Here is a 20,566-nt window from a genome sequence, read left to right as displayed (position 1 = left end):
TAATGCCCATGTTTAACTCATTGCAACTATAAATAAGGGGCTCCCCTAATTTGATAGCGTTGAATCTAAATTTGAGCTCCATTTTTCATAATTCTCTCTTCATCTTGTATTTTCTACATATTTTAATAACTCTAGTTCAATCATGAGTGGCTAATTTAATTTCAAGTTTTGGTTGAAGGTGAAGCCTCAACATGATTCATAGGTTTAATTTGATAAGTTTATTTTATTTTCCTCTCCGATTTATGTGGTTGTTTTGACTTATTGTCAACAGACAATGTATCCTATCTAGATTTTGCATGGTATATTGGCTCTCTAATGATAGATCATTATTGTCCGGCATAATAAGCACTTTACACTATATTTATTAAAAAGAAAATCTCCTCCAGTAATTGTGGATTTTCTAGACTCAGTGTTGACTGAGAGTGCATCTAAGTTATTTAGTAAATGGTCTTGCCACATTGTCGACAGAAAGCTTATTATTGTCTAGCACAACGTGTACTTGACACCACACTTAGCAGAAGATGATTACTCTCTGGGGACACTAAGTGGTTGTTTTGACTTATTGTCAACAGACAATGTATCCTATCTAGATTTTGCATGGTATATTGGCTCTCTAATGATAGATCATTACTGTCCGGCATAATAAGCACTTTACACTATATTTATTAAAAAGAAAATCTCCTCCAGTAATTGTGGATTTTCTAGACTCAGTGTTGACTGAGAGTGCATCTAAGTTATTTAGTAAATGGTCTTGCCACATTGTCGACAGAAAGCTTATTATTGTCTAGCACAACGTGTACTTGACACCACACTTAGCAGAAGATGATTACTCTCTGGGGACACTAAGTGCTTGATACAATATTTATTAAAGTGAGGCTTAAGTTTTGGAAATACCCTCTCATAAAATAATTAGCAGTAAAAAGGAATATTAAGCCCTTGGTGAAGTGTTGAGTTGAATTCAGAGACTCAAGTGTTGATAAAAAAAAATCATCTCTAACCAATTCACATGCACACTTAGAAAATTAACTCTACATATAACTAAATTAACCTCCTCGTCAATCGACACTCGTCACCATAAATATGTACTACAATAGATTCGTGTGCTTTCGAGTACAATAAAATTTTCACAGCAGTATCCGTCAACCCACAATTTTATTTTTTTTATAAATTTTAATTATTAAAATTACATTAAAAATATTTAATTATAAAAATACATAAACTTTGTTATTAACAACCACTTGTTGCCCAAGACCTAACCTAGTCTTTTTAATTATAAAAATACATAATTGCTAACACTAGCTTGATTCACATCTTTCTCTTCACAGTATGTATGTATGTATATATTTTTAAAGAAACTTTTGTAGCTATCAATGAAAAGGCAGCCATGTTAGTTGAAATTGGTCTATCTTAGATTTCTCGATTTTGGCCAAAAATCCACCAAAACGTGCCTACTAATCTAGTTAAAAGCTCAAGCATAAGCATAACTCCTAGCCTAACGTTAATTGTATATTTATATGCAATAGTAAGGGTATATTTTTACAGAAATGTTTAGATGAATTTTTTAGGTGTATTATGATTTGGATGTGGTATTATGATTTGGAATAAATATGTCACTATTGCCACTGTCGCGAGTTACAGGCAAAACTGCTGATTTGAAATAAATTTATTGCTACTATCGTAACTATGGGTTATGGGCAAAACCTATTGCAGGTTATCGGTGGTTTTGATAATTGTTAAAATCCACAGCGGATAGGTTTTTGAAAAAAACTAAAAACCACAGCTAGTTGCGGGTGGGTTAGGCAATTTAAACATTTTGTTGGTGCCGGATTAGTAATGACAAACCTGCTGCGGGTGGTACTCAATGTCATTCTAAATCATGGAGTGAGTATAAAAGTTAAGTATCTCATGGGAGACCCACCCATTAATTCCCAAAATAGTGAAAAGGTATCCCATGCTCTTTATAGAATAATTACTTAGGATAAGCGTTTATAATGTTGGAAAAATAATTACTGAGGGACAGTCCGTTTCTCTAAATGAACTATTAAGTTGAGATAATTAATGAAGCATCAAGTCTCTAATACTAATGCTAGCTAGTTTCGAGCCCAATTTCTTCTGCAATCGACAAAAGATAACCACAACATTGTATAATAACTAAACGAATAAATGCCCTTTCAAGAAATTCCAAGATCGCCACTTCAGTGGACCATTCCATAAAAGATTCAATCATTGGAAATTGGTATTATTCCCTGTTGTTTGTGAAAGAAAATCCAGAAAACCAAAACGGCAGAAGATTTTGCGTTTAGAGCTGAAATCACTTAAGCTCAACGACATAGAGTCTTGCGTTTTGAGGAGTAAAAGAAATACTCTTCTGAACGACATGTGGATTTGTCGTTTAAGTTTAAGTGAAGCACGCTTGTATCACGTGCTTGGGTTCAGCTTGCAAGGGTCGTTGGAAGCTGTTAAACGCATGAGGAACTCACGTGAGTTGCTGGGGAATTTCTGGGTTCGTTATTGAAGCTGTTATCAGCAGCTGATGTGGAAGCAACAGATTGGTATGCAGAGAGAGCTGAAGAGAGAGAAGGGGACTGGTTTATATATATAGTCAGTTACGTTCTTTCTAGTGCATAAGCATTACTCTGTAATTCATCTTGGTAAATCAATAAAGCTGTATTTTGCCCTCCCGTGGATGTAAGCTAGAGAAATCTAGCTGAACCACGTTAAGATTCTTTTGTTCTCTGATTCATTTACTTCTGTTTTGATTCTTAATTCCAATCAGTTAATTATCTAGTTCCATAGGTTCATCTTAGTCGCAGCTTTTCAGTCATCAATCTTGCAGCATCTTGATTAGTTGGTTGGTGATCTTGGGGAAGAATCTAAGGTTGCTTAGTCTGTTCATAGCTCCTTAGTCTCTACATTCCCTTTTGTATATAGAAGTATTATTCCAAGTAAAATAAGGAGAACGTTCAACGGATCCTTTAATGCTTTAATTTCGGAGACTAGGGATTTGGAATTTTAATTGCTCGTGTCCTTTTTTTCTTTTATATTTCAAATTAATTGTACAACTCAAGTCATTTGGAAGCAGATTTACTTGCAACCAGCAAAAGAATCATTCCAGTGTTTTGGAGTGGCGAAGATAGGCCAACATTTATCCATCAAAACTGTACTAATTAATAATATGTACTAATTGGTGATCAGCCTAACAAATAACTTGTATGACAACTTACAGCTTCAACTGACAAGATAATAAAATTAATGATTCTATTTGTAGCTAAAATCTATGCACAATAAGAGATATTAATGATAGGACTTTCAAAAATAAAAATTCTAATTCATAATAATAATAAGGAACTTCAAATAAAACATAAATTAATAAAATAGTCTGTCACTGCAAATAATTTGAAAAAACTCCGAGCTTCAGAGTTTTCTTTGTCATTTATTAATTATTTCTTCGTCAAATTAAACCAGCGAGCTTCTTCAAAGACCCAACTTGTTCAATAGACGAGGAAAATTGCTTGAATTCCATGAATTTTGACAGAGATAAGAAACCTAAGAGGAGGGACGATTAATAATTAGAAAAAGAATAATGTAAACTTTTATATATGTATACATAGATGTATAATTGATACTAAGCGATTAAAAAAATTTACCCGGTAATATGTATATATATATACATATACACGCACACATATATACATATATACAAATTATAAGGAGATTTTGAATGAACCTTGCAATAGAGTGAACGGAAATAATTATTCCCTTGCAGCCTATCTGAACAGCCGTTGCATTTATTGGAGGTGGATTCTCTAAAATATGCTTCTGGCCTTTGGTTTATATGTAGCACTTTTTCACCATCTTGTTGGCAAGAAAGTGGGCAGATATAAATGTGGTTTCATCAGTCATACGCTCATGTGTGGATACCGAACTTGAGCTAAGATCAAAATTGTATGCCATAGTCCAATTCGGATTTTGCAAAATTCGGATGTTTGTACATGAGCATTATTATGTAGTTCAGAATAGTACTTCGTTGGCAAATACCAGAATTTTTGAAGAAAATATTCAATGAAGAAGAAATAAATAAGATTACAATCAATAAACTCGTCAGCGTCAACCAACCGTACAACGCTCTTTCGGCCAGATGTGCGGATCGGAAATATTAAAGATTTACAAAACAAATGCATAAGTAAATAAATCATGCAGATGGTTTTAAAAATTTCATGATGTAATAAATTTAATTCAATTAATATTTATTTATTCATGTGAAAGATTCTATTATGTTTCTATCTGTGTGTGTGTGTGTGTGTGTGTGTAACGTACTCACAACAATAAAAACTCTTTTCATTAGGTGTATCAAATATGGGGACTTTAGAAAAAATAATAATAATAGTAATAGTAATAGTAATAATGTTGTAATACAATAAATGATAAATTAATAACCTTAATTAAATAATAAAATTCTCTGATCCCAACTTGTGCCTATTTGAAAAATTACTAATTTAGATAAAAGCATAAGATAATAACTTTTTATTCTAAAGCAACAAAAAGAAATACATAGATAATTCATGATTCAGACCAATGCTTCGTATTCTCTTCATTAATTCTTTTGGTTAATCTATTTGTGTTTCATAGTCATAAACTTGTAATTTTTTTTCTAGCCCCAAGGGCTTCATTGTTATGTAGTTTTTACATAATTTTATTTGATTTGAAACGACCCGCCCCGCAACCTCCCCCAGGGCGAGTCTATCTAAACTCGTAAAATCGAATTAATAACAAATCTATAAAAATTTCGGCAGAGTCTCCCTTATAAATAAAACATATCCAACCCTGCAATTGACAAAATAACACTCCCGAAATAATTTAATAACCAAACATCCTCCATAACCAACTTCTCAAACCAACTTCTCAAATATCACCAAAATCATCCGAATATTAAAATACAACGATTATCCTTAATAACATAAAATAATAACACAAATTTCGAATATAATAATAAAATCCACGACTTCTAGCACCATCACGTGACCACAAAATCAAACTAACGTTCACTACTGGGTTGACTGATGTACCTGTAAATCTCCTGTGGGGGGAAAAAATATAATAAAAGAGGGGTGAGTATAAAACTCAGTGAGCTCAGTGAGTGGATAGTAGGTGCTGATACTTTAATAAATTATTCAAAATCATTTAATCTTTCTCAAATCTTTTCTTAAATCAATTTCAATTTCGTAAATCAATTCTCAAATCAATTTCTCAAAATATCATAAACTCATTTAATTCAAATTGAATAACTGCAATAATAAATCTGCATAAAATCGATGGAATCACCATACTCATATTAAATACTGAATACTAAAAACTGTCATCAAACAAGTACCCAGGGGATAATCTGATCATATCCGGGCTACAACGGCCAGGCAATAACGCACTATCTGGGTAACGTCACGCCCCGGAGCCACAACGGATAGATGGGGACGATCTCATCTCATATCTCATATCTCTTATCTCATATATCTGTACTGTGCATGCATAAGCCCCCAAAAGGCAAAAGCGCCCGAAAACACGGCCCAAAGCCTCTATGTGTGTCCCGACGGGCCCCAAAGGCCTCTATCTCATCTTATCTGTATCTCTTATCTGTATCTCTTTTTATCTGTATCTCTGTATCTGGAGGGAAGGGTACTGTCTAATGATTTCAAAACTGATAGTAAACATATGATCCCATCTGAAATCTCATTTTCTTTCTATTCAACATATCTCAAGTCTGCTCAATTCTAATATCATGCTTTTACTCAAAAACGCTAATAAAATCATAAATCGAACTCATTCTCAATCATAATAAATATCAACACATAAATAAAAGTCAATTCGCTGGAAAATCATTAAATCAACGCATTAAACATTTATTTCTCAAACATACTGTACTATATAAGAAAATCAGCATATACTATGAAAATAGGTTTTGTATATTCCACTCACAGTGATGATGTCTAGACTCAGTATCAACAACGTCCGCGGGTAGATTCTCGTTCGCGGATGCGGATCCTCCTAATCACGGAAAACACCATAATTATTCTCCGTAAAAACCAATTAATATAATAAATCTCGAAACAAATATCTATTAACGATAAACTAGTCCCGCATGTATAAAATTACCAAAATGCCCCTATAGGCCAAAATTACCAAAATACCCCAACATCAATATTTTACCAACTTATCCTCAAACTTCATGATTTTACCAAATTATCCTCATATTCGTTAATACCCATATTGTCCTCAATTCAGATTACATAAATTAATCACATTGTCCGAAATTACGAAATTACCCTCAGGGCATAAAATTACCGAAGTGTCCACTGATTACATAAAATTACAAATTAAGCGAATTTCAGACCCGTTACGAAAATAAAATCCGACCATCGGCGCGTATAATCGAGCTCAATTTATCCCAATTAAACTATAGTGACGAAATTAAAAATTAATAGAGAAGAGGAAAATAAAAATCGGCACTTTATTAAGAAAGTCCAAGTGCGTATATTACAATCCTCCCCCCTTATAAAAATTTCGTCCCCGAAATTTACACATTTGTTGAGAACATGTGAGGGTATTGAGCTCGCATTAAGTCTTCGCGTTCCCAAGTCGCTTCTTCTCTTGTGTGATTCCTCCACAACACTTTTACTAATGAAATAGTTCTTGAACGCAAGACTTGATGCTTCTGTTCTAGAATTTCCACGGGCTCTTCTTCATAACTCAAATCTTCTTTCAGCTCAATTGGTTGTCTCGACAACACATGACTAGGATCATACACATACTTCCGGAGCATCGAAACATGAAAGACATTGTGGATTCTAGATAACTCAGGTGTTAGAGCTAATCGGTATGCCAACGGACCAATACGCTCCACAATTTCATAAGGTCCAATGTATCGTGGACTCAACTTCCCACGCTTCCCAAAACGAAGTACCCCTTTCCAAGGAGATATCCGTATAAAAACCTTGTCACCCACTTCAAACTCAAGTTCTCGCCTACGCTTATCTGCATAGCTCTTTTGTCTGTTCTGGGCTGCCTTTAATCTTTCCCGAATAAGCTGTATCTTCTCACTAGTATTTTGAACCAATTCGGGACCAAAAAGTTTCCGCTCTCCAACCTCATCCCAACATACGGGAGTTCTGCATTTCCTGCCATACAAGGCCTCATAAGGTGCCATCTCAATGCTAGCTTGATAACTGTTATTGTAAGCAAACTCCATCAAGGGTAAATAAATGTCCCAACTACCCTTAAACTCCAAAATACAAGCTCGTAACATATCCTCCAGGGTCTGAATAGTACGCTCTGACTGACCATCAGTCTGTGGGTGAAAAGCTGTACTGAAATTCAACTTGGTGCCCATAGCCTTTTGCAAGCTTGTCCAGAACTTAGAAGTAAATCTGGAATCTCTATCTGAAATAATAGACACAGGTGCTCCGTGAAGTCGAACTATCTCTGCCACAAAAATATTCCCCAACTTGTCCATCGAATACGTGGTCTTGAATGGTAAAAAGTGAGTAGATTTGGTAAGTCGATCAACAACTACCCAAACACTATCATGACCACTCTGAGTACGTGGAAGTCCCGTTACAAAATCCATGGTAATGTGCTCCCATTTCCACTCAGGGATAGGAAGCGGCTGAGAAAACCCTGCAGGTCTCTGATGTTCAGCCTTAATCTGCTGACAAACTAAACACCGAGATACAAATTCAGCTATCTCTCTCTTCATACCTTGCCACCAGTAATGATCTCTCAAGGTACGGTACATCTTCGTACTACCAGGATGCATAGCATAAGCTGAACAATGAGCTTCTTCCATGATCTCCTTTTTCAACTCTTTAATGTCGGGTACACAAAGTCGATTACCTATAACTAAAACGCCATCATCTCTCACCGCAAAATCAGTTCGTAAGTCTTTTTGCACATCCTCTTTCAACTTCAGTAACTGCAAATCCTGATCTTGCATCTGATGAACTTTATCAATCAAAGTCGGCCTCACTCGAAAATTAGCTATTAAAGCTCTGCAATTATCAACTTCCAATTCAACTCCCAAAGATCTCAACTCAATCAATAACGGCATGTATGTCCCTCGCAAGTGAGCTATAGAGCTAAAAGACTTCCTGCTTAGCGCATCAGCTACCACATTCGCTTTGCCCGGATGAAAATCAATGGTACAATCATAGTCTTTAATCAGCTCAATCCATCTTCTCTGTCTCAAATTCAACTCCTTCTGAGTAAACAAATACTTCAAGCTCTTGTGATCAGTAAAAATCTGACATGTTGCTCCATATAAGTAATGCCTCCATATCTTGAGTGCAAACACCACTGCTGCTAGCTCTAAATCATGAGTTGGGTAATTTTGTTCATGCTTCTTAAGTTGTCTTGAAGCATAAGCCACTACCTTCCCATGTTGCATTAGCACACAACCCAATCCTTGCCTGGATGCATCACTGTATACAACAAACCCTTCAGTACCCGAAGGAAGTGTAAGGACTGGTGCTGAAGTAAGACATGTCTTGAGTTCTTGAAAACTCTTTTCACAATCATCATCCCACTGAAACTTCGCATTCTTTTTGGTTAACCTTGTCAGAGGAATAGCAATCTTGGAGAATCCTTCCACAAATCTCCGATAATAGCCAGCTAATCCAAGAAAACTTCGAACTTCAGTCACATTTGTAGGTCGTTCCCAATTTACAACTGCTTCGATCTTTTGAGGATCAACATAAATTCCTTCAGCTGATATCACATGGCCTAGAAATACTACTTTATCCAACCAGAACTCACACTTGCTGAACTTAGCGTACAATTGCTTTTGCCTTAAAGTCTGCAAAATAGTCCGCAAGTGTTCCTCATGTTCCTCCTGACTCCGAGAATACACCAAAATGTCGTCGATAAACACAATCACAAATCGATCCAGATAAGGGCGAAATACCCTATTCATAAGATCCATAAAAGCCGCTGGGGCATTAGTCAACCCAAATGGCATCACTAAAAACTCATAATGTCCATAACGAGTTCTAAATGCTGTTTTAGGAACATCGGCCTCTTTAATTCTAAGCTGATGATATCCCGAGCGCAAATCGATCTTAGAAAACACCTTTGCTCCCTGAAGTTGATCAAACAAGTCATCGATGCGCGGAAGTGGATATTTATTACGCACTGTAACTTTATTCAACTGCCTATAGTCAATGCAGAGTCTAAGAGTACCATCCTTTTTCTTAACAAACAACACCGGAGCTCCCCACGGAGATACACTAGGTCTAATAAACTCTTTATCCACCAATTCTTGCAGTTGAATCTTAAGTTCCTTTAATTCAGCTGGAGCCATCCTATATGGTGCTATAGATATAGGAGCCGTCCCAGGGACTAAATCAATAGAAAACTCAATCTCTCTATGAAGTGGCATCCCCGGAAGTTCATCTGGAAATACATCTGAAAACTCTTGGACTACTGGAATATCCTCCAATCTCAACTCCCGAACTCCAGTGGCTATTACGTATGCCAGATAAGCTGAGCAACCTTTCCTTAGTAAGCGTCTTGCATCAATGGCCGATATGACACATGAGGGTAAAATTCTACGCTCACCACAAAATTTCACCTCAGTTTCTCTTGGTTTGTTGAACACAACTTCCTTTTTAAAACAATCCACTGTAGCATGGTGAGACGCAAGCCAATCCATGCCCAAAATGGCATCAAAATCTTGAATGTCTAGAATAATCAAATTCGCCTTAAATTCATGCTCGCCCAATCGAATCATGCTATCTTGATACACCTTTTCAGCAAGTAATGACCCTCCGGTAGGTGTACTAACAACTAAACCATAATCCAGCAATTCAGGCTCTCTCTCTAGATGCATACTAAATGTGCGAGAAACAAAAGAATGCGTGGATCCAGGATCAATAAGAATATGAGCATCATGACCAAAGATAGATAATGTACCCATAATAACTTCTGGTGTAGCATGAGCCTCCTGCTGTGTCAAGGCAAAAACTCGAGCCTGAGTACGAGGTCGACCAGGTTGACCTCTCTGACTTGGAAAAGTGGTCTGACTCCTCGATATAGAACCCCCTGTCTGCATACCCCTCTGACCCGGAACTGGTCCAACATGAGATTGATACTGTGGGGCTGCCCCTCGAGTAGAACTGTCACCCTGAGATAAAGTAGGGCAAAATCTCTTAATATGTCCAGGTTGTCCACATAAATAACACACATTGTCTCCGATACGGCATTGGCCCTGATGGTTCCTACCACACGTAGGGCAAGGAGTCTGTTGTATACTCCTACGGGGTCCTCCGCTATTCCTGTCATACTGCCCCTGAGTCCTAACATTACTCCCCACTGAAGGCTGCGCCGAACTGTAACTGGCGGTCTGTCTCTGATCTCCCCTGCTACTCATACTCTGATTCCTTTGCACACCAGCAGAGTAATTTGTATACGCGCCTCTCTTCGGTGGTCTGCTGCTCGAGCTACCTTCTGCCCAACTCTGGCTACGTTTCTGCTTCAGAGCCTGAACTCTACGTCCCTCAGAGATACTGTGCTCCACTCTCTTAGCTGCCTCAACTACCTCAATAAACTCAGTGTACCGTGATGCCGTCACAGTAGTACGAATCTCAAATCGGAGACCCTCCTCAAAACGCTTACATCTCTCCCTCTCATCACCAACTGCTGAAATGGCAAATCTAGACAAATCCAGAAATTTCTTCTCATACTCTTCCACTGACATAGCTCCTTGAACCAATCGAAGGAATTCACTCCGCTTAATATCCTGATACACAGCCGGAAAATAATGATCGTAGAATTCCTTACGAAAAATAGTCCATGTAAGCGCAGCATGGCCTTGGTATCGTCGCTCTACTGTTTGCCACCAATGATAAGCTTTATCCTCGAGCAGAAAAGTGGCAAATGAAAGTCTATCCTCCTCTGAGCATCTCATCACATCAAAGATACGTTCTAACTTGATAAGCCACGACTCTGCCTCAGGTGGATCACCAGAACCATTAAAACTCTTCGCCCCAAGACTTCGAACACGCTCAACAGTGTTCACTTGACCGACATGCGGCTGAGCCTGATTTTGAACCACTGTAGTCACAATCTGAGCTAATCTATCAATAGACTGCTCAATGTTCGGAGCATTTCCTGGTGCCTGTTGCACAACCTCGTGCGTCGAAGACTCAACTATTCCCTCGTCTACGGGAATATTTTCCCCCGCAGGTACATCTCCTGAAGTCAACCCAGCTACTAATCTAGTACGGCCACGACCACGGCCACGACCACGGCCACGGCCACGTCGACTGCTACGACGAATCATGATGGTGCCTACAAAATAGTAAATCCGACTTAATAATCAAAACTTATTCTATTTACGACCATAAAGTCTACAGAATCTAAAACCATGCTCTGATACCAACTGAAACGACCCGCCCCGCAACCTCCCCCAGGGCGAGTCTATCTAAACTCGTAAAATCGAATTAATAACAAATCTATAAAAATTTCGGCAGAGTCTCCCTTATAAATAAAACATATCCAACCCTGCAATTGACAAAATAACACTCTCGAAATAATTTAATAACCAAACATCCTCCATAACCAACTTCTCAAACCAACTTCTCAAATATCACCAAAATCATCCGAATATTAAAATACAACGATTATCCTTAATAACATAAAATAATAACACAAATTTCGAATATAATAATAAAATCCACGACTTCTAGCACCATCACGTGACCACAAAATCAAACTAACGTTCACTACTGGGTTGACTGATGTACCTGTAAATCTCCTGTGGGGGGAAAAAATATAATAAAAGAGGGGTGAGTATAAAACTCTGTGAGCTCAGTGAGTGGATAGTAGGTGCTGATACTTTAATAAATTATTCAAAATCATTTAATCTTTCTCAAATCTTTTCTTAAATCAATTTCAATTTCGTAAATCAATTCTCAAATCAATTTCTCAAAATATCATAAACTCATTTAATTCAAATTGAATAACTGCAATAATAAATCTGCATAAAATCGATGGAATCACCATACTCATATTAAATACTGAATACTAAAAACTGTCATCAAACAAGTACCCAGGGGATAATCTGATCATATCCGGGCTACAACGGCCAGGCAATAACGCACTATCTGGGTAACGTCACGCCCCGGAGCCACAACGGATAGATGGGGACGATCTCATCTCATATCTCATATCTCTTATCTCATATATCTGTACTGTGCATGCATAAGCCCCCAAAAGGCAAAAGCGCCCGAAAACACGGCCCAAAGCCTCTATGTGTGTCCCGACGGGCCCCAAAGGCCTCTATCTCATCTTATCTGTATCTCTTATCTGTATCTCTTTTTATCTGTATCTCTGTATCTGGAGGGAAGGGTACTGTCTAATGATTTCAAAACTGATAGTAAACATATGATCCCATCTGAAATCTCATTTTCTTTCTATTCAACATATCTCAAGTCTGCTCAATTCTAATATCATGCTTTTACTCAAAAACGCTAATAAAATCATAAATCGAACTCATTCTCAATCATAATAAATATCAACACATAAATAAAAGTCAATTCGCTGGAAAATCATTAAATCAACGCATTAAACATTTATTTCTCAAACATACTGTACTATATAAGAAAATCAGCATATACTATGAAAATAGGTTTTGTATATTCCACTCACAGTGATGATGTCTAGACTCAGTATCAACAACGTCCGCGGGTAGATTCTCGTTCGCGGATGCGGATCCTCCTAATCACGGAAAACACCATAATTATTCTCCGTAAAAACCAATTAATATAATAAATCTCGAAACAAATATCTATTAACGATAAACTAGTCCCGCATGTATAAAATTACCAAAATGCCCCTATAGGCCAAAATTACCAAAATACCCCAACATCAATATTTTACCAACTTATCCTCAAACTTCATGATTTTACCAAATTATCCTCATATTCGTTAATACCCATATTGTCCTCAATTCAGATTACATAAATTAATCACATTGTCCGAAATTACGAAATTACCCTCAGGGCATAAAATTACCGAAGTGTCCACTGATTACATAAAATTACAAATTAAGCGAATTTCAGACCCGTTACGAAAATAAAATCCGACCATCGGCGCGTATAATCGAGCTCAATTTATCCCAATTAAACTATAGTGACGAAATTAAAAATTAATAGAGAAGAGGAAAATAAAAATCGGCACTTTATTAAGAAAGTCCAAGTGCGTATATTACATGATTGGTTACCCAAGTTTAAATCTTGAGAAGATATAAAAATCATCATTTTACCCATCTAAAATCGAAACTTATATACATATATAAATTAAAAGAAAAAACTTGTTCAGTGCTAAAATGAGTTTTCCCCATATAACTTTTCCATGGAGGGATTTACCTTAATGACAATGTGAAAACATAAGAATTTGATTGATAAGAGAAACAAAGCTTCTCAATAATGAATGTTTTATTGAAAAAGTTTGAATTAATAAAATTAGGGTTTTGCGCCCCTAACATAGTAGCCCTAAACATCACAAATTTACGAAAATAGACAAATATAAAATATTATTTTATATTAATATTCTTCTATTCTAAATAAGAAAAATAAATAAATGGAACCCAAATTTGATTTCTAAAAAAATAAAATCCAAAAAAAGAGAAATAGGAAATATCTTAAAACTAAAAAAAGACCAAGAAAAAATAGAATTTTTAGCTTGAGCACGGACCAAAAGGGTGCAATCTATTTTGGGCTTTGTTTGTCTAATCACAAACTTCGAAACAGTATATTATATGCCCAAAACAAACACTTGTAACTCACGTTATGACCTCTAGAATGTACCCTACTCATCTCATGCAACCATCTTACATCGTTTTGCCAACCAAGTACCCATACTTTGGATCATGGTCTTCAGTTTCTAAGACAAAGTTGTACACTTAACTTGAATGGTTTAATTTTATGATGCTAATTAGGGTGCGTGCTTTGATCAAACTCGATAAAGTACAAACACAAACCAAAAATGTGCAATCTATTTTGGGTTTTGTTTGTTTAGTCACAAATTTTGAAACAATATATTATATGCCCAAATCGAACATCGGTAGCCTAAGTTATGACCTCCGGAAGGTACCTTATTCATCTCACGCAACCATCCTAACTCACTTAGCCAACCAAGTAGACATACTTTGGACCATGGCCTTCGGTTTCTAAGTTCAAGTTGTACACTTAACTTGGATGGTTTAATTTTGTGATGCTTATTGGGGCCCCTTTTTTTTTATCAGACTTGATGAAGTACTACGGGATTTTGTATCTTTCTCAATGCAAATCGTATCTCATGGTGTTATAAGAAGCGGCCCACTGTATGAAGTGTTGATCACTTGCTTTCACAACAGTTGAGCTCACATGGCTAACCTTCCTATTCTTCGTGTTTTGTGATAATATAAGTGCGTTACACACATATGACGGTAAATCCAGTCTTGCATGCGCGGTCGAAACATAATGAGATGGACTATCATTTTCGTATAAGGTTAGCCATGTTGATATTTTGATAAGAGATTTAAGGAACTCCTACCGCATTCAAGATGCACTGTTTTGGATTTCCTCAATGAAGATTCATATAATCTCTTTGTTTGCTTTACTTTTTGTTTTGTCTATATACTTGTGGGTCTTTTGATGGAATAACTCTCACCACTTATTCATCTTTTTATTTTTGAATTTAACAAAGCTTAGGGTTTACAGGATCCAATTTTTAGTAATTAAGTCAAACCACATAACTGACCAAAGATTGATAACTCAAATAAATACGCATTACTAATAATAATAAGTTCCGAAAACCCAAAAAAAAAAAAAAGCGCCCTTCACTAGAAATTTAAATGTCGAATGAAGAGAAAAAAAAACAATTGAAGAATTTGATGACGCATGCAGTGCAAGCTATGGCAGATTCACTCTGTTCAAAAGCCATTTGGCGTTGCGATAATTGGATGGAACTGACATGATATGATTAACCTATAATTAAAGACAGATAAATATTAGAGTTAGAATAAAATAATTTAACTAAAGTGAAATTAATTACTTAATTAACTAACCTTGCAATCGATTGAACAAAAGGAATTATGATGTTCAAGCGTTGCATCGCAGCCGTCACGTTCACAATTATTGCCTCCATAACTTGTCTGTGGCCTTTGCTTAATAAATAACACTTGGGCACCATTATGGACGCGTGGCTAAAGAGTAACATAGATTTAGAACACATAAATGTATAAAGCGAGGAAAGTGAGGAAAAAAAGTTTTTTTTTTTTAAAGTGAGTAAATATTTAATGACAAATTATTAAAAATGAAATTAATATAAACATTATTTTTGGACCGTATGAAAACACTAATTCATTAAAATAATACTCTTTTTTTTCTTTTTTTAAAGTATTGTAATAAAGAGAAAAGAATAATAAAAAGTCATGGTTTATGAATATCACATACATAAAAATAAGATGACAACTTACTTGGATATGGCTACAATCAAGCAACTCGTTGGTATTGTCCAACTTTACAACTGCACAACTTTGATTTCTACCAGTGCCATGTGTGAAAATCTGAAATATGAAAAATTGATGTAAAGCAATATCAAAGCAAAATAAAAGATCATGATAGTACAGAATCAATAAGTATAGATAGTAACCTTTAAGAGTCGATGATTCGCATGATCATCGCAATCTTTACAAATACAAGCTCGACATTCCAAACAAAAAAGGTTCTTATGTTTTCGATTATGACCTTGCTCTTCACAATGCTCGTCGAATCTTCCTTTAAGAAGAGCGGTTAGCCAACGAGGTACAATAACAACATTGTCCTGAAAAACATGGAATATATTAATACAGTTAAAATTAATCTAAATTATAAGAAACAACTAAAGATATAAAAATAAAAGCCAACCATTGTTTTCTTGGTAGGGATTCTAGCAAGAGAATAAGGGATTCTAGCAAGAGAATAACTTTTGCAAGAGGAGAGGCGTGCTAGCTAGCTGGCTAGAAAGAGGATAATTGCAATGAATCAAATAGAGAAGAAATTCGAACTATTTAAAGAGATGAATGTGCCGTATTTATGTCGTGTTTGTGTGACTTAATAGGTCGTATTATGTTGCAAAAAGGGAAAGAACGAAAAGGGGACAAATATATATTGCAAAAACGGGAAAGCAAGGAAAAGGGGGGAAAAAGATTGCACGTTCAGAAGGTGACGCCCCTTATGGTTAAATTCTTATATATTTTGCATGTTAATTAAATATAGGAGTAATAATGGCATGTAATCCCTTTTAAGTTTGAAAAGTACAATAATTATATTAGAAATAGATTTTGCTTTGGGGATGTTATAATTAATGAAATAGGTTTTGTTAACAAAAATAGTTTCTATTTTTAGCAACTATAAAATGGAAAAGTCCTTATTCAAGTTGTGCTTGTGTCTTAATTAACGCAACACTATTTTGTTGCCTACTCTGATCTAGTGTTAGATCAGGAAACGAGAAAGAAAAGAAGAGGAACAAAAGTAGAAAATAGAAAATATAAGTTATTGGGGAAAAAAAAAATATAAGCACAAGTTGGTTTGGATTAACTAATTTTCGAGATCTATATGTAATTAATTATATGGCTTTTACACATTACTCAGCCTATTAAAAAAAAACTAAGAAGATAAAGCAGAGATAAGTCTTTTAATTAACTTGTGTTATAGACCATGTGGAATTGTTTGTGCCAGAAAGATATCGAAAGAAAAGCGTCCCTCTATGAAGCCGTAATTTTGTTACAACATTAATAATGTGGCTAACAAACCAGTTGAAAGGGTGATTTTAAATTTAAAAAGTAAAGAAAATAGAGATATGATAAAATACAATCTTTGTATTTATCTCATTGAATTCACTGTCGGTTTTATCTCTTACATTTGAAATTGGATTCTTGAAGATTGTCTCTACTCCTGAATGATTATACGAAAAAGATTCGACAAGCTGTTCTTATTCCATAGCACTTTAGTGCCAAATAATCTTAATTGTTTTTGTTATTCGAATTGATTTGACAGTGAATTCTTGTAAATTTCAGTTGTATTGTCAAACTGGATTATGTTTATAACATAGCAGTCTCCTTCCAAATCCAAGTGGACATATAATGTTAACCTAGCAAAACCATTTATAGGAACGGTTAACTTGTCCTTCTAGCTCAACTTATTTTCAGTTTATTGCCTTCAATGTTTGACAGGGAGGCTTCTAAATGTGCTGCTGGACGGTCAAACCAGACAAGGAATCATTGATTTGATGTTCTTGTTGAACAATATTCATATCAAATCACGCTTTGATGATGTTATATATTTAGTTATTACCTTACATGAATTAATGATCTTGCCCACTTATTAAAGGAGTTTTAATTTTTTGTCATTTATGTTGCCTTATTTTGCTGGGTCATACCGCACTTATGGTGCGTGGGTAGCCACATTACCTGGTATAAATCATGATGCACCATTCTTTCAGATGCTCATAGTTAGCAGTTTGTTTCCAGTAGCATTTTGTAAAAGAAAGATACAATTGACTACTCGAAAATATCATTATATATATATATTTGTTACGTTTGACATTAATGTTGTGAAACATTATAAATGCAACATTTAATTTTTAATAGCACAACACTTTTTTTATTCTCTTTTTGTCTCAAATGCATAGTTGATTAGTGTTAAAAATTGTCTAATTATCAAGCGGTAATAATGTTATTTTGTGCTTATGTTATAATTTTATTTGTGTTTATGAAATATATTAGGAATTATTAATTATGTATTAAATATATCTAATTTTATGTATTTTTAAGTGTTTATTAGGTAAAATATTAATTTCACGCAATTCGAGGCTCCAAACAAATAAACGGAGGTCAAATTTGGATTCTGGAGGTCCGAAAACTTTAAGATCAGTCAAGATCGACTTAAAATTGAGCTTGTGTAAAAAGAGTTGACTTTTTTGCTTGACCGAGCACTGATTGGATGATGAAATGAGCTTACAATAGATTTGAGTGCATGGGATAGCAGACAATTTTGACGAAATCTCAACCGTTCATGATTCAATGGCCATGATTGTGCCACGTGGCAATGGTTGGTGAAGCAAGTTGTAGGATCCGAATCTTTGTATTCGGGTCGACCCAATCCATCCATTAACCCGCCAAATCTCAACTATTCTTTGGCCAAATTGATCAAGTCAAACAATGCCACGTGTGATGTTGACTTTTGAAGTTTGACTAGCCATTGGATCTTGATCTATTGGTTGTGAGGAGCGCATACATGAAACTTATGATGGATGGTAAAACACTGGATTATGAATTTATTTTTCTATAAATTGAGGCTCATTTTTATGTTTTTAATGATCTCTCTACATCTCTCTTCTTCTCAAATTCTCTCCATCTCCCTATAATCTTGATTTTCAGGTGTGTTTTTAATATTTTGTATAATTATTTTATAAATAAATTTAGTTTTATTTTCAATTTTAGTTGTTTTTATTACGTATTTCTTTTATCATCTTGCAACTATCCATGCCGCCATAGTAATTAAAAACTAACATCTGTGAATTATTAATTAGAGCCAACTTTGAATTGTGAGAACACGAACTTTATCAATCAGATGAAATTTGTATCTTGTTACTTTAATTTTTTTTTTTCCTTTCAATTGAACTACATATTCGATGTAGAGTTTTTATATGGATTACTCATTAAGTTTTTTAGTTTCTAAGTTTCCAATCTCTTCTCGTATTTGGGGAAATAAAATTTCTCAGTAGTAAAATGAATATACTTTTGTGGTATTCCATTTAGAGCTCATGTGTCAACGTCTAAAGCAAATATATATATGTTGAGCTCTTTTGGAATGACTTGAACACTTCAACAAGACCAGCATCTTAAGTGCTATCCATGATATAGAATAATATAGCAATTATATGCTAATTTAAAATTAAAAATCAATATTTACCAACAAGCTGTAAGTTACTTGCTATATTTCAATTAATTAAACTATATGAGATTACCACTCTCTAATATTCATTGATATTTTTTATTATCTGTGCTCTTACGACTAATGAGTTACTTAATCTTTTAAAAGCTTATAGTCCAGAGCCAAATCTCAAGACTTTTGTGTTGGATTGGTCAATTGATGATGGTAGTAGTAGTAAGAAGTACAAATTAGATCTAACTCTCCGTTTTTAAATATTTTCTATTACTGTGTTCAGGTGATGTCTTCTAAACTCTACTTTTTCCTTCAAGATATTGCAGATAATGTCTCATTGATGTTAAGAGGGGGGAATAATTGATAATTGTGCAATAAATAATAGTTGTGTTCTTGTATCCTTACTAACTTTTTCTAAATTTTTGGATCGAAAATAGCCGAATATAGAGTTTAGTAACCTTTAAGAGTCGATGATTCGCATGATCATCGCAATCTTTACAAATACAAGTTCGACATTCCAAACAAAAAAGGTTCTTATGTTTTCGATTATGACCTTGCTCTTCACAATGCTCGTCGAATCTTCCTTTAAGAAGAGCGGTTAGCCAACGAGGTACAATAACAACATTGTCCTGAAAAACATGGAATGTATTAATACAGTTAAAATTAATCTAAATTATAAGAAACAACTAAAGATATAAAAATAAAAGCCAACCATTGTTTTCTTGGTAGGGATTCTAGCAAGAGAATAAGGGACTCTAGCAAGAGAATAACTTTTGCAAGAGGAGAGGAGTGCTAGCTAGCTGGATAGAAAGAGGATAATTGCAATGAATCAAATAGAGAAGAAATTCGAACTATTTAAAGAGATGAATGTGCCGTATTTATGTCGTGTTTGTGTGACTTAATAGGTCGTATTATGTTGCAAAAAGGGAAAGAACGAAAAGGGGACAAATATATATTGCAAAAACGGGAAAACAAGGAAAAGGGGGGAAAAAGATTGCACGTTCAGAAGGTGACGCCCCTTATGGTTAAATTCTTATATATTTTGCATGTTAATTAAATATAGGAGTAATAATGGCATGTAATCCCTTTTAAGTTTGAAAAGTACAATAATTATATTAGAAATAGATTTTGCTTTGGGGATGTTATAATTAATGAAATAGGTTTTGTTAACAAAAATAGTTTCTAGTTTTAGCAACTATAAAATGGAAAAGTCCTTATTCAAGTTGTGCTTGTGTCTTAATTAACGCAACACTATTTTGTTGCCTACTCTGAACTAGTGTTAGATCAGGAAACGAGAAAGAAAAGAAAAGGAACAAAAGTAGAAAATAGAAAATATAAGTTATTGGGGAAAAAAATATATATAAGCACAAGTTGGTTTGGATTAACTAATTTTCGAGATCTATATGTAATTAATTAAATGGCTTTTACACATTACTCAGCCTATTAAAAAAAACTAAGAAGATAAAGCAGATATAAATCTTTTAATTAACTTGTGTTATAGACCATGTGGAATTGTTTGTGCCAGAAAGATATCGAAAGAAAACATCCCTCTATGATGCCGTAATTTTTTTACCGCATTAATAATGTAAGAACTATGTATCATTAGATCT

At 34.9% G+C, this 20,566-nt stretch overlaps 1 protein-coding gene and 2 long non-coding RNA genes across 3 annotated transcripts; all 3 read right to left on the bottom strand.

The window, feature by feature from the left end:
* Positions 1–4,776: 4,776 nt before the first annotated feature.
* LOC127901770 (uncharacterized) lies at positions 4,777–6,334 on the bottom strand. Its single transcript, XR_008054050.1, has 2 exons — positions 5,971–6,334; positions 4,777–5,077 (listed from the first exon to the last, which is right to left on the bottom strand). It is a non-coding gene; the product is annotated as an uncharacterized LOC127901770 (long non-coding RNA).
* Positions 6,335–11,609: 5,275 nt separating this feature from the next.
* LOC127901769 (uncharacterized) lies at positions 11,610–13,057 on the bottom strand. Its single transcript, XR_008054048.1, has 2 exons — positions 12,694–13,057; positions 11,610–11,800 (listed from the first exon to the last, which is right to left on the bottom strand). It is a non-coding gene; the product is annotated as an uncharacterized LOC127901769 (long non-coding RNA).
* A 1,882-nt stretch (positions 13,058–14,939) lies between these two features.
* Positions 14,940–17,503, bottom strand: LOC127901833 (protein RGF1 INDUCIBLE TRANSCRIPTION FACTOR 1-like). Its single transcript, XM_052439842.1, has 5 exons — positions 17,480–17,503; positions 15,682–15,852; positions 15,506–15,595; positions 15,095–15,232; positions 14,940–15,014 (listed from the first exon to the last, which is right to left on the bottom strand). Exons 1-5 carry the CDS (start codon positions 17,501–17,503, stop codon positions 14,940–14,942), a joined length of 498 nt encoding a protein of 165 aa, XP_052295802.1.
* Positions 17,504–20,566: the final 3,063 nt, after the last annotated feature.

Source organism: Citrus sinensis, chromosome 4 (genome assembly GCF_022201045.2).
Source record: "Citrus sinensis cultivar Valencia sweet orange chromosome 4, DVS_A1.0, whole genome shotgun sequence".
Taxonomy (NCBI): domain Eukaryota; kingdom Viridiplantae; phylum Streptophyta; class Magnoliopsida; order Sapindales; family Rutaceae; genus Citrus; species Citrus sinensis.
The sequence above is the reverse complement of the archived record's forward strand: the minus strand, read 5'-3'. Positions and strand labels throughout refer to the sequence as shown.

Bases quoted from the DNA above. Each gene is read 5' to 3' on its own strand.
- LOC127901833 (XM_052439842.1), bottom strand. From the start codon at position 17,503: ATGGTGCATCATGATTTATACCAG. The intron at 15,596-15,681 runs GTTACTATCTAT...TTCATATTTCAG, and splicing joins CGAATCATCGACTCTTAAAG to ATTTTCACACATGGCACTGG. The intron at 15,233-15,505 runs GTAAGTTGTCAT...GTTACTCTTTAG, and splicing joins TTGATTGTAGCCATATCCAA to CCACGCGTCCATAATGGTGC.